The following is a 15,168-nucleotide window of genomic DNA, read 5'->3' as shown; positions in this document are numbered from 1 at the left end:
AAGTAACAGTGAAGACATTATTAATGTTACAACAGATTTATATTTCAAATTAATGCTGTTCTTTTTAACATTTATTCATTAAAGAATTCTGAAAAAAAATATTTCAAGCAACACATCTTTTTTTCTTGATAATAAGAAGTATTTCTTGAGCAGCAAATCAGTATATTATAATGAAGATAAGAGAATAAAGAATCATGTGACACTGAAGACTGGAGTAATGATGCTGAAAATTCAGCATAAAATTTATGTTAACATATATTAACATTTAAAACTGATATTATAAATAGTTGTAATATATATATAATATTTTACCTTTTTTATTTTTTTTACAAATAAATGCAGTTTTGGTTAGTATAAGAGCTTTTTTTAAAAATCATACCGACCCCAAATTTTTAATATTTACTAATAATGCAATTGGATTAATCCCCATCAATACAACTGATTAAGAGAAATGAGTTAAAGGTGCGCAAATAATTTACAAAACTACTGTGACCTGCATCAAATCACTGTGAGTTACAAGATAGAAATATCTGAAAATGTCTGACACAAAAATGTTAGATAATTTGTGCACTGTATGTTAACATATTACATGTATGCACCATTTAAGTAGCACACTTGGTTCCTACTGTATACCCATTTCAGGGGAATTCAGATCGCTCAAGCAATAAAGTTGCCCCAGGTCAAGTACACAATCTCTATTTTTAGTCTTTCTGTAATGTGTTTTTCAATAGAGGTGCTTTATGGCAGTATATTCACTGCATTTCTTTTGTTTAAAATATTGAATACCAAAAAAGAGCTCTAAATTGTCACAAGCTTAAAGACTGAATTTTATTTATTTCATGATCAGAAAAATCAACAATTGCTTTGTATTTTCATCATCATACTGCTATTACTGCTTTTATTAAATAAAAGCCCTGAAACAAATATGGACTGTTAAAGGATACAGAGATGCTTTCACACTATCACACAATAAATAATATAATGCACAAAACAAATCTATGCATAATGTTTTATACTCGGAAACATGGGCCTGAGTGTGTTACAGAGTTATGGGGAATCACGACTCATGCTCATAAACTAGCAAAACTGAAATAGAGTCAGGAGAACTTGGTATCATAAGATGCTTAAACCAAAACAGGCATACATTAAATTGTATTGCAACATGCGTGACAATATTTCAAAACATAGTGAAGTATATATAGAGTGTAATTACACAAACTTTGTAGATATAGCAAATCATTAAACTATCCCTGCAAATAGCACATATCTCATCAAATTATGATGTCATTTCCTGAAGACTGAAGCTTTGTCACTTCAATAGCTTTAAAGAGCCTAGACTTCCTCTTCATCTGTCTGAATTAATATATGTGTACATGCAAGCATGTTTTCAATAGCAATCCCTTTACATTTGGAGGATACTACCACAGTCATAAACATAAGTATATATGGCTTACATACTGTACAGAGGCAGTACTGGAAGGGAATGATCATTTAGTAAAGAAACCAGACATGGATCAAACACACTTCAAATAGTGTGTAAAACTAGAAATGCCTGAGCTACAGTGTATGTACATGTATAGTCCAACTCCTCAGCTAATGTAGAGCATAGAGACTGACTAGAAACTGCTGCTCATTTCTAGCACTGCTTTAAATAGGTTTTAGAAGGAAAGAATAATTTGGTTGAGTAAAAACATAACTGGAAATAAGACGTTGATTATATGTCACACAGGATTTATAAGAAACATTATTTAAGCACACTTCCTTAAAGACATAGTTGAATATTATTTCATCAATTACTCACCCTCATGCCATTCCAAATTTCTATCCCTCCAATGAAAGTTAATGCTTGTTTAATGCGCGAGAACCAATGAGCTTTGTTCTTGCATGGGACTCAAGCATGGTTATCATATTTAAAGTGCTCTCTGCATTGATCAATGTCTGTATGAGCAGATGTATTTTAGTCTTTTCTTCACATATAATGTTACCATGTCTCTTCAGAAGTCATGGATTAAATTGCTCCATTCTTAAGGATTATTTACAATGGTATGAACTTTTTAAAGCTTTTGTCGAACTGACTTTCATTGAAGGGGCATACATCTAAGGAAGCTTGTTTAAAATAAATAAATAGTATTTTAAAAGAATTGTGACTTTTTATCTCGCAATTTTGTACAGAAACTCACAATTGCGCGTTTATATCGCATTTTTAAGAAAAAAAGTTTGAATTGCAATATATAAACTCAGTATTGTGAGAAATAAAGTCAGAGATGAAAGAAAGCCTATAACTCTGTATTGCGAGATACAAAGTCGCATTTCTGAGTTATGAGTTTTTAAATTCTAAGAAAAAAAGTCATAGAATTTGCTAGATATAAACTGGCAATTCTGAGAAGTCTGAATTGTGAGAAATAAACTTGCAACTGTAAGAAAAAAGTCTGAATTGTGAGATACAATTTTTTTATTTTATTTTATTTTATTTTTTTCTGTGGTGGAAACAGGTTTCCGTGGAAATCTCTCTGGTTTCATTGAAAATATCTTCATTTTGTGGTTTGAAGAGGATTGAAAGTCTTACAAGTTTGGGATATCATGAAGCAATTAATAAAAGAATTGAACTTTTCTTGAACTATCCCTTTAAGCTTGTGATGTTCAATGTTTATTTTGTCCAGGGTCTTGTGTTTCAAGCTCAACATCAAAGAATGTCGTGATGAATGATGTGTGACCTCTGTCCGAACAACTGAGTGCACATTAATGTCATTATCAATTGTCAAATAAAATATAATTCAGAAGCATTTGGCTCAGTTAAGCTCAACTAAGGTCAATCAAAAGATGCGAAACACCTATTGAGCCAAATTTAGAAGCTTATAATCACATTTTACTTGACAGTACATTTCAAAGCTGGTCATATCATGGCACATTTCTCATCTACCACATCAGAGCGCCGGCGTGACGAGCGTCCGAGTAAGAACTCTCTCTCGTGGATCAAGCTGTCGACCAGATCCTCTTGACGGTAGTTATGATAGACCTTCAGAAAGGCCACGACGGTGATGCCAAGCCAAGCCAGCCAGGCCGCCCACAACCCAAACTAGAGGAAGCAGAGGAGGATGGACTGTTATATTCATGAGAAAACCTGGTAATGAGCAGTGTGAAAGAAAACCTAAAAAAGGAAACGTCGGCAAGACAAATTCTGAATGCTGGAAGTCTGCAGCAATGTGAAGATTCATAAATAACAATGTGAAGGTCAGCATTTTAGTACTTCCAACTCCATCATCCCAAAGTCATTGGGTGTTTGGATAACTGCTTGAATAAGGTCGGTGGTGAATGCAAAACTCAAGACATTTTTACGTTTTATTCAATGACATAAAACACATCAGTACATTACTTTGTGATTTTTGGCAGTAGTCACTGTGGTGTAGTTCATTTATTGCCTATTCATCTTTTTTTTTTATTCTGGCGATTATATTTAGGCTCGTTGTGTTCAATTGTGGAGAGTACCATGATGAACAAAACGTGTTCGAATTCTAAACTCATGTTGGTCACAAGAGCTTATTTTCTGCGATAATGCAAGAGCCAATGGAAGAACACTTTGGGGTTTTGTCGAGGGAACAAGGGTGATGCTAACCTTCCGATTGATCACTACAGCACTCTATTTGAGATTTGTGAAGGTTAGTTAGAATATCTAAACAGTCTGATATAAGAAGAAATCTCAGTTTTGAAAGGAGTCTTAATTAGTTGCTAGGGTGAATATTTACTAATATTCTCAAACTTAATTTTGTTAAAAGGATAGTTCACTCAAAAATGAATATTATATTTACTCACTTTAAACCTGTATGAATTTATTTCTTCTGTGTGAGCTTAAGTGTGAGCAAGAGAGTGAATAAATGATGACAGAATTTTCATTTTTTGGTTGAACTGCCAACATAATGACCCCTTATTGATATAAAGCACTCGTGTGGTTATCATACACAGTTATATTTTTTTTTAACTGACCAACCTGTGCAATGGCAAACTGGTCATAGAAAGCAGAGTTGTCCAACCCTAGTTCAAGATCAGTGTCCTGTAGATCCTCACAACTAGAAATGAACAGTAGTCAGTGTTAGAAATGATTCACAAACACTTGAAGAATCGACATTTATCAAATAAACATTGCACATAAAAACTTGAAGAACAAAGCTGCTTGTATGACACATTCAATGTGGACACGAAAACGTGACTGAACTGAGCTAATCTCAATGTGGCTCTTTTCAAGCTATAAAGGCAGTCATTTTTACGTTTTATATACATCGTAGTGTTCATTTAAACATTGCAGAAGCAGCAAATAGTGGGTTACCTGAGCGTCATGCTTACCTGATGGGCATACTGCCTCCTTCTGTGATGGCATCACACCATAGATTGAATCCCACACTGACTATTGTACTGGACAGGAACACAGCAAACACTACGAACGTGCTGATGAGCAGGTTCAGGAAGGCACTGAAGATCGAGCTGTGTAAAGGAAGGTAAAAGAGAGATGTATTCTATTCAAAACCCATCCTATTGTTTTTCTTCAGTGGAAGATATTTTGGAGAATGCTGAGCTGCTCTTTTCCATTAAATGTGACAGTGATTCACATACTGTTTATACCCTGAAAGGCTGGGTATAGTTATCTAGATTTTTTTTATTATTATTATGGATGTAACAATGCACCCCAGCCTTTAGAAATCAATATAAATATGTGACGATTCATCAGTTAATTTATGATTAGTCATAAATATCATTTTGTTAGGGGGAAAAAAAAGTCAGAAAATCATATTTGTGACCCTGGACCACAAAACCAGTCTGAGGTCACTGGGGTATATTCATAGCAATAACCAAAATAATAATAATAATATTTTTTTTTCATTTATGCCAAAAATTATTAGGATATTAAGACCATGAAGATATGTGTAAATTTCCTACCCTAAATATAACAATACTTAATTTTTGATCAGTGATATGAATTGCTGTTCATTTGGACAACTTTAAAGGTGATTTTCTCAATATTTTGATTTTCTTTTTTTTTTTTATTAGTTGTATCTCGGCCAAATATTGTCCGATCCTAATAAACCATACATCAATGGAAAGCTTATTTATTAATAATAATAATTAATTAATTACTATTTATAAATCTCAATTAAAACAAAAATTAACACTTAAGACTTTTTTTAAGACTTGAGAAGTTTTCTTTTTTTTTTTTTTTTTTGCTCAAGGTTATATAGGCTACAGTGAATCGGTGAGTGAAACCTTCATTTACTATAACTTTACAACTTTAATATTTTGGCATGCATAGAGTATTTCTATGTATGTATTTATTTATTTACCATGTATGTAACTTTTTTCATTGTATGGAATTTTCATTTTATTGGGGGGAAAAATAAAAGTAGTTTTATAACAGAAGTAACAAAATAATAACTGCTTATGCTTATTTTTGTAGTGACTTAACCTGAGAATTATGTGTTGTTTATTTATATTCAAAATATTAAAAAAGAAGAATATCTAGTGTTTATGTCTATTAAATGTAAACTGACCTTTGGTTTCAGACTGGACAGACTAGAATCATATAGCAATTATCACTAATCAATCTCATGACTTGAGGCCACAGTATAACCATTATACCAGCTGATCTTTACTTTATGTCAGGCCACACATTCTTCTTTAAAACAATGCAACTATCACAAATGTGTCAGTTTATTGTTACTAAACATGTTTCGCATATAAGATCGTATTTAAAATGAAATATGATACGATTGTAGCTCCTCTGTGCTTGCTATGTGACATAACTGCGTCAGTGCATCCCAGCCACCGCTCTCTGGCACGGGTCAAGTATGAGACATCAAATTCACAAGCAATTCGATGAAAGCAACTATCACTCACTCATCGTGGCCTTTGCAGATGAAGCACAGCAGCCTCCAGGCTTGCACGGCGGACAGGACGAGCGACGCGATGCCGACGGCGGTGATGAAGCTGCAGGAAGACTGTGGTCCCCATTCCTCAATGATGAAGCGCTGCTTAGACACCGTGATGTTCTCGTTCTGCCACATCCCCCGCGTGAAAAGCAGACATTTCCCGCGAAAATCCTCCGAGTTCTCCGACAGAGGTACTATAACTATGAAGCTAAAGACGAAGGCTAAAAAATAAAGGATGCATTGCGCGAATATGAAATTATCCATGGGCATTTTGGTCAGAGCTGTGCTGTCAGCGCGGTTCGAGCTGTCGCGCGCGCTGCAGCTGCGCACTCGCACTTTGCAGCAGAGCAGCATACAGCTCAATGTATCCTCATCAGAACCCCATAACACTTCTTTGTTCGTTTTATGGAGGGCTAATTCACAGAAATGCGCGAAAGCGAGTAACACTTTTAATACAGTTCATTAGCAAACATTAAAACATCAGCGCAATGGGGAGAATATAGTCAAGTTTGATTTATTTTTTGCGTAGGGCTTTTAGGCCTACGGATGTTTTACAGCTTTGCAGTAATAATAAAAATTTAATAAACATTTTAATAGTTTAATACATTGAATAATAAAATTGAATTTTTAAAAATAACAATGAAATACTACGACAAAAATATACAATATAATACTACAAAAATAAAAAAATGTAAAAAATAATCTACACACCAACAGACCAAAATTCAAGCTATGCACTCTCCAAAGACCTGTTTGTTAGTGCAGTTCTGAAGCAGATGTTCCTTTTGACATGACAAACTCTGCTAATAGTACACTTCTTGCTTCTATGTTAATCAAAAATACTAAATTATTGATAATCAGCTTTACTATTTCTATAAATATCAATTGTCGAAAGACAGGACTCGTATTATAGCCAAAAGCAACGGTTTGAGGTTAAAAACACCGTAATGATGGACTTGTGTCTTACAAGCATGCAGATTTTCGCTTTACAGGATGTTAAATTGATGCACTGGAGTTGTGTGGATTGATTGTGGATTATTGTTTTGTTTTTATCAGCTGTTTGGAATCTCATTCTGACGGCACCCATTCACTTCACTTATTTAATTGTTATGTTGTCAGAAAATGCAGCCTATGCTATGGTTTAACAATAATAATAATAATAATAATAATAATAATAAGTGTAATATCTTATCCAAGGCATGAATAATGTACTGCGTAACAGTACATACTGTACATAAAGCTTTCTAAAGTGCAAAAGGAAATCCACTTAGCTGCTTTCTCAGCATTTGGAAGTCACTCGCACCACATAGCCTACTCTACACGCTCCAGCTATCTTTTATGAATTGGTTTTGTAAGGCGCAGAGCAGCCAAGAAACCATTCTTGCGGAACAGCAACAAGCTGAGGAAATTACAGTATGTGGGTCCATTTATGCTATTATGCAAGCATATACCCCCCCCCCCCCCCCCCCATCAGTTTAAGTTTTGTAAATGACTTTATTGTGATTTATTGATCAACTAAATTTTTACATATGACAAAGAGTTCACCCCTTTAATTAATGTATAATATGTTAAACTGATGATTACAACTCACCATGTTACAACACTCATTCTCTCTCCTACATATGCAAATGGCATTTGTTATTTATTTATTTATTTATTATTATGATTTAAGCTCTTTTGATTTGTTTCCTCATTTTTTAGATGGCCTTGATGTGAGGGTGCTCCATGATCAATCTGATCAATGGTCACTTTAAGAGATTCTCTCCGGCCTGTTACCTCATCTTTCACTGTCTGAACACAAAACAGCATCTAATTAAATCAAATGGGGCTGTTATCCTGTTTCTCTTTATGTGAATAAAATGAGAGAATCAATATCTTCATGCTTTAATCGGTGCATGCTCTAATAGGGGGAAAACACACACACAGATAAAGGCGAAGAATGGTTTCAGGAAATGGTCCAGTTGGAAGAAGAAAGTTATTTATCATTTGGCATAATTTTCATACTGTACATGCAGTTCCTAGAATAATAATCACTGTCCATTAATAAATCAGATACAAGTGCTGGCTTGGCCACGATTAATGATGGAATCATTGTATGGTCACTGAAATACTGAAAAGTTATATACTGTATAAAAAAAGCTGCTTTGTGAACAGATTATATATAATAAAATATCGACTCTAACAGAAACTGAGAGCATGTTGGAAGTTGCATCATAACCATAGAGAATAGAATATATCACCAATTAATCTTCATAAAATGAGATTGTGAAACTGATTGGTAAAACTCTCACCAACTATCACTGTGTAGTGGCAAACCATTTAGACCAAGTTTATATGAAAAGCCTCCATGTGTCCATTTTTAGCGGTCTAAATTACAAAGGGGCAGCTTTTAGAAATCAATTGATGGTGCTGAATGTTTATGAAATGCACACCTGCGATGCAAAGATCAGCTCACTTTCCTGATGTTATACTGCCACTGTGTGGTCAGAAGTCTGGGACATCTTCTGTAAATTCAATGAAATGCCTGTTATACAAATCAGAGGTAAATGAGCATGTCATTCCTGTTTGACCTCTCTTTTTCCACTCTTGGATTGGATGGAGAATCTAAGAAGCGTCCAAGCCCATGATGTCGGGGATGTTGTAGGACAGGGGATGTCCGTTTTTCTGTAGAGGAAGCTAGGAGGATTGGTTATTAAATCACGGGTTTGATTTAGGCACACATGTCAGATAATATCAAGGACAAGGAAGGAGTACCACTTAAAAAATAAAAGGAGGAATCAACTGTCAATTAAAAAATTGAATTCATTCATAAATTTAATACATTCAAATAAACATATTATGTTTAAAATCATTCAAATAATAAAGCAAAATAATGCTTTAAAGTGTTCATTTATTATTTAGAAAAAAAATCCATTAATAATGATTTATTATATGTTGTATAAATTATTAAACTTGTATATAACTTTTTGTTTGTTTGTATATATATATATATATATATATATATATATATATACACTATTGATAATTGTTTCCTTCATCTTATTTTTTGTGGCACTTGTTCATCACAATAACTTGTTTTACATTTAGTGGAATGTTCCATTAAATTTGGCAACTAAACGTGTCTAAATACTCTTTGTCTTTTTTACAGCATATGCAATGTTTAATTATTTAAAAAAAACAAACAAACTTTTTATAAAATGTTTTATTGATTTGTTTATGTGTGTGTGTGTGTGTGTGTGTGTGAGAGAGAGAGAGAGAGAGAGAGAGAGAGAGAGAGAGAGAGAAAGAGAGAGATTCTTTACAGTAAATAAAAGTAGATACTTGATTCTTTAAAGTTTCTCTTTTTCAGGCCACAGTAGACTATACCTTGTGTGACAGGAGAAACCTGCTCTAAAGCAGGAAGCAGCCCGGTTGAAGCCCTTTCGAATTTCCATCGCTGTTTCCAGATCCACCAGCTGCCCAGCTTACAGTGACCCACCCGGTCTGAGGTGGTCCGGAAACACACCGCTTCTTTTGTGCAGGTGATCCTGGACTCACCGGAGGACCGGTGTCTGGACTGCTGAGAGAGACTGAGCTGCTGGGTGTGGACGGGGCTGGATTGGGAGCCAGGAGGATTCTGGAGCTGACGGGATCGCTGGGAGACATGGATGAGGCTGAGGTCCATATCCACGATGGAGCTTTTAAGGGCACTTAAGGAAGAGGCCTGGTATGGTTCTCGATCATCTAATAACACGTCGGCATGTTGGAGATGAGCCAAGAGGTTGTGCATGGTATCCGTGATGGTGCAGGAAGTGAGGATTTCTGGCTGGTCAACGGCATCTTCAGGGTTATGGAAGAAATCTTACTGGCATTCCTCCACCTGTGAGGGAGACAACGCCCGCTTGACACAAGAACAACCGTCAAAGGCTTTGTTTACAGAGGCAAAACGATTTTTGGTGTATCCATGTGTTTAGTTATTTACAGTAAGTATATAGATAGACAGACAGACAGATAGACAGATAGCTGATTGAGTGAAATGATCCACTCTTCAGTCTAAGTCAGATTCCTGGGTTTAATGCTAAAAGCATCATCCACAGTTTTATTGTAAGTAAATTTCTCTTTGGGTGAAGAAAAAATAGTGATCAGTGTCATCCCACATGCTCAATGAGGCACTTCTAGTAAACAATCCTAGAGGACAGTTGTCCTGCTTCGATGTTGTTCTTTCATACTGTAGCATGTCATACAGAAGAGGTTAGTGGGGGTGTTTTTTTTTTTTAAAAAAGGAGAAAAATCTCAGATTCTGAAGAAGAAAAAGTCTCCATTTGCTCTCAATTTTAATCTCACTGCTGTGAATGCAGAAATCATCGAGAGTTATCTCTACTGTGATTAAACTGTCCTTTAACTAGATTCTAAATTATGAGGAAAAACTCCACTAATTAGAAAACTAACAGTCATAAATGTTATTGACTTACCATGACTGGGTGATAAAAAGTTATGACTCTCCGCCGGGATCTCGGGAAGTGAGCACACTGACTGATTGTCCTCATTACTGTAGCAGTTAGGGTGAATGTTAAGTGTGCTTAAGAGTCTAAGACGGCAAGTTAACACATCATCATCAAAACCCTCAGCCTGATTCTAAAAATCATTTTTTGAATGAGAAATCTAGTAACATGAAATCATCCCAACATGACAGAATGACAAAATGAATATCTATTATGATTTTCTGACCATTTTAGCTATCATGTAAAATTTCACGTGTAACATTTTTATCGCCAGTGACAACATTTCATTCAAGATAATGTATATATTTGTTTAGAAATTCATCTGCTCGGGTTCTATAAAAACAGAGAGCTTGTTTTCAGAGAGTTTGCTGTCAGATGAATAGTGGCTCACCTCCTCTGCATGTGGAGCTTCTACTGAGCGTGAGATGACTCCAGCTTCCACACTAGGGAAAATCTTCTCTATAACTTTATAAAAGATGTGTTATTAATGTTGAGCATCATAACACCATAGAAGGCTGTTTCCACCACAAGATAAAAAAAAAAAAAAAAAAAAAAAAAAAAACCTACTCAATTCTGAATTGTAAGATATACACTTTTTATCTCACAGCTCTGTCTTTTTCTCTATCTTGCAAGATATAATCTGAGAAATGAAAGATGTTAAATTGCAACTGAGAGATACTGTATAAATTTAATTCTAAGAAGTCGGAATTGTGAGATATAAACGCAATTGCGAGAAAGAAGACTGCAAAACTCACAATTAATTTTTGATATTATGTATGTGATAGACATAAAAAAACAAAATTGTGGTTGTAAAAGAAAAAAAAGCAGAATTGCCTTACATAAATTGCGAGAACAGTCAGAATTGCGAGATGTACAATAAATTGTGAGAAAAAAAGTCTGAATTACGGGATGTAAATAATTTATATAAAAAAATAAGAATTGTTTGATTTAAACTAAAGAATTGCAGGAAGAAAAGACAATTGCATGATCTAAACCGAGAATTGCGAGATAAAAGTCAGAACGGCATGATTTAAACTCAGAACTTAGAGAAGAAAGTCCGAATTGCATGATCTAAACTCAGAATTTAAAGAAGTAGATGTAGATTGGGAGAGCAGTCACACAGAATTGTGAGAAAAAAAGACAATTATGAGATGTAAACTGATTAATTTAGAGACAAAAAAAGAATTGCTCAATGTAGTTTCAGAATTGTGAAAAAAAAAAATAATAATAATTGTGTAATGTAAACTTTTTTGTGAGGAAAAAAAATTAGGGTATTGTGAGGAAAAATGTCAGATTTCTGAGTTTCTTTTTAATCTCAATTATGGAATAACGTTTCTTAGTTACCTTTTAACATTTAATCCCTTGACAAAAACAGGCTCCATATTACAGAATCATGACTAAAAAACAATTTGATTTAGCAGTCAACAGTCTCACCCACACTTTCCCTGCTCAGACTCTTGATGGACAGCACCTGTGTGGCTCCGACTGGAGTGAGGGTTAGATCGGGACAGCCAGGGATCATGTCTGCAGGAGTTTTGTCCTCATCTGGGACGAGGCTTTCCTCCTCTTCGGGCACAACAGAAGAGTTCTGCTTCAGGAGGATGGGTTCCTGTGCAGATGGGGCTTCAGAGCAGACAGCTGGTGGTGAAGAGCAGGGAGATTTAAGAAGAATTCAGGTCCTCCTGTAGGAATGGATGGATGGATAGACAAAATGATGACTAGCTTGATGGATAGATGGATAGATGAATGGATGATGCGTTCATTAAATCAGTGAATGAGTCAGTGCACCTCTGGCTGCAGAGGAAGGTCTTCCCCACACTCTTCCTCAACAGGTCTTTGCTTGAACATAGAATGAATGTCAACTGATGTGTCTGACATTTACAAAACACCAAAGGAACTTAGGTTGAATCGTAGAATCGTTGTGATTTACTTGTTGTGTATTAACACATCCACACAGAGTTTGATGTCTTGAGTGTTCTCCATGACTGGTGTGATGCTGCTCGGTTCTCTCCTGTCTTCAACAAGGTCCTCAGAACAGCATAATGGGGCCATGGCAGCGTTGGAGGACAGGCTCTTGGGCTCAATAAGACATCCATCGAGTCCTGGGAATAACAATGTTCAGAGCTCAATGGGTTTGCACCAATGTCATATGACACCATACAATTTGAGTGATGGTTTTGAAAACATCTCACTGTTACTAATCCGCGATCGAGAAGCCCGAATCCACATATCTGTTGGGAGAATGCAGATGGGATACTGAAGACATGGCAGAATGACTGTAGGAGATCATCCTTACAGGGCAGGAAGTTAGACACATCCAGGACAAAGTACATTATCTGGAGAGGATTTGTTAAAGAGAGTCATCCTTCAACCACAAGAGAGTAACCAAAGCTGTGACTTATCTGTAAATGATGCATATAATTATATAATATATAATATACATACTTGTACACGTACACACAGTACCATTCAAATATTTAACCACAATCTCCACAAAGCATTCAAATATTTGAGATCAGTATGATTTTTCATCCCTTCTAAAAGAAATCTCTAATGGTTAGAGGGTTGGACTCCCAATCGAAGGGTTGTGAGTTCTAGTCTCGGGCCGGACGAAATTGTGGGTGGGGGGAGTGCATGAACATGTGTGTGTGCATTTCGGATGGGTTAAATGCAGAGCACAAATTCTGAGTATGCCTCACCATACTTGGCTGAATGTCACTTCACTTCACTTGAACTGTAGTATGAAATACAGCACTATCCTAAGAATTTCAATTGTATTAAAGGCTATTTAATGGTTCCGAAAAAAATACATACATTTATATATATATATATACACACAAAAATTAATTTACTGTAGGTCTTACAGTAGATTTTTGGGTTAACTATTTACCTTTTTTATCATGCAAATATTTTTAGCCATATTCTGCTTCAATAAAGCTAAGAATACTCCTGCTCTGAGTGATATATATATATTCAAATAATTTATTTAACCATTTACAAATTTACAAATATATTTAACCATACTGGGATATAATTCTGGAACAGATATGTACCGCGCATAAAATGAATAGCATTAAAAATCTGCTGTTTTTAAAAATACTCAACTTTTTTCCATAAAATGTCTCCACAATTTCCATTTATTTGTAAAATAATCATTGCACATCATGTTTATTATTATACAGGCATCCTAAAATTGACAAATCTAATAAGCACTCTGCCTTGAATTCACTGTTTGAAAAGTTATTATAGCTGTGTGTGGATGCATGTTTAAATCATCAAGTCAGTGAAAGGAAAAATCATATGTGAAATGTCTGGAGCCCCGAAGGGAAAAGGTGATGGTGAAAAACAAACAAACAAACAAAAAAACTATTATATATATATATATATATATATATATATATATATATATATATATATATATTACTATATACTGTATTAGGTAAATATATATAGAAGAGCCAGGTGAGCTTTATCTGAACCACCCAAACAAAAAAAAAATTAAACCTCAGTGTTTAATAAGATTCCACCTACTCACAGAGCATTAACAGCTCCTTCTTGGCCAGTTCTGCTGATCTCTCAATCTGGCCACACGTTCACTCTCATCCCCTTCACCTGCAGAGAAACAGCACATCAAACTACTTGTGTCACAGCATTGTGATCCATATTGGATTGAGAGTTATGCACAGATACAATAACTGTAGACAATGAATTCTTACCTTCAGTAGAGGCCTCGTGAGCAGTCAATGATGCCTTTGATATTGTTGTCTGTTAAAGCTTTATTCCATGAGACTTCTGTGTTTAGCATCATCCTGATATTCCATAAGGAACCTTCCAAGAAAGATGTCAACTACCCAATAATATAAATCGTAGCTTTAAAGGTAAGGCCTTAGTTGAAATTCAAATTCAAAGAAAGGAAAAGAAAAAAAGTTCTGTTTAAACTTGAAAATGTGTTTAAATGCTAAATAGTTAGTATAAAAGCTTGTAACATTCATTCATCTATACAGTTAGAGATACATTGTCCATGCTTTGGTCGATACTCATAAACATTGTGGTATACTCACCAGATAAAGCACCTTTCAGTATCCAGTGGTCCTATATGGGGCGGACGGGCTTCAGATCTGCTGACTTGTTTGAATGGGCTTTCCACTGACTCAATCCCCTTTAGGCCTGAATAATCCTTGGGATTTCATTGGCTGTCAGTGCATGTGGTATTGCATGAAATGCACATTAAACCAGGACTCCTTCATATAAAGAAGGAGTATATCCATGGTATACAAGAAAACAAACAGCCTCAGGGTCAGGAGATGTTTTATTCAATAGTATATATTTAGTGTGTGTGTGTGTGTGTGTGTGTGTGTGTATATATATATATATATATATATATATATATATATATATATAGTAAAAAAAAAATGAAGTTAAGTATATTATGCAACTAAGGTACTAAGTAAAATACTGAATATTTGTATGTATATAAGATATATGAATGAATGAATTCATATAATGAATTTAATACAATAATGATATAACAACTAAATTACCTGACTTTTAGTGGCTCTTTCCCCTTCTTCGCTCTCTAACTTAAACACACACGCATGCACGCACACACACACACACACACACACACACACACACACACACACACACACACACACACACACATCCCAGTCAGTGAGATTTGTGGCAGAAGGTACTCTTCCAAATCCAACTGGGCTGCTTACTGATTAAAAGGAATTATGAGAGAGGTCACGGCTGAGTCTGCAGCAGACACT

At 35.1% G+C, this 15,168-nt stretch overlaps 1 protein-coding gene across 1 annotated transcript; it reads right to left on the bottom strand.

The window, feature by feature from the left end:
* Positions 1–335: 335 nt before the first annotated feature.
* Positions 336–6,284, bottom strand: LOC113060489 (transmembrane protein 179-like). Its single transcript, XM_026229428.1, has 4 exons — positions 5,884–6,284; positions 4,339–4,476; positions 3,986–4,064; positions 336–3,076 (listed from the first exon to the last, which is right to left on the bottom strand). Exons 1-4 carry the CDS (start codon positions 6,267–6,269, stop codon positions 2,894–2,896), a joined length of 786 nt encoding a protein of 261 aa, XP_026085213.1. The 5' UTR covers positions 6,270–6,284; the 3' UTR covers positions 336–2,893.
* Between the last annotated feature and the right edge of the window lie 8,884 nt (positions 6,285–15,168).

Source organism: Carassius auratus, chromosome 42, assembly GCF_003368295.1.
Source record: "Carassius auratus strain Wakin chromosome 42, ASM336829v1, whole genome shotgun sequence".
Lineage (NCBI taxonomy): Eukaryota > Metazoa > Chordata > Actinopteri > Cypriniformes > Cyprinidae > Carassius > Carassius auratus.
This window is presented reverse-complemented; position numbering and strand designations above follow the sequence as displayed.

Bases quoted from the DNA above. Each gene is read 5' to 3' on its own strand.
- LOC113060489 (XM_026229428.1), bottom strand. From the start codon at position 6,269: ATGCTGCTCTGCTGCAAAGTGCGAGTGCGCAGCTGCAGCGCGCGCGAC. The intron at 4,477-5,883 runs GTGAGTGATAGT...TCCTTTACACAG, and splicing joins ATCTGCAAAGGCCACGATGA to CTCGATCTTCAGTGCCTTCC. The intron at 3,077-3,985 runs GTTGGTCAGTTA...TGCTTCCTCTAG, and splicing joins ACCAGTTTGCCATTGCACAG to TTTGGGTTGTGGGCGGCCTG.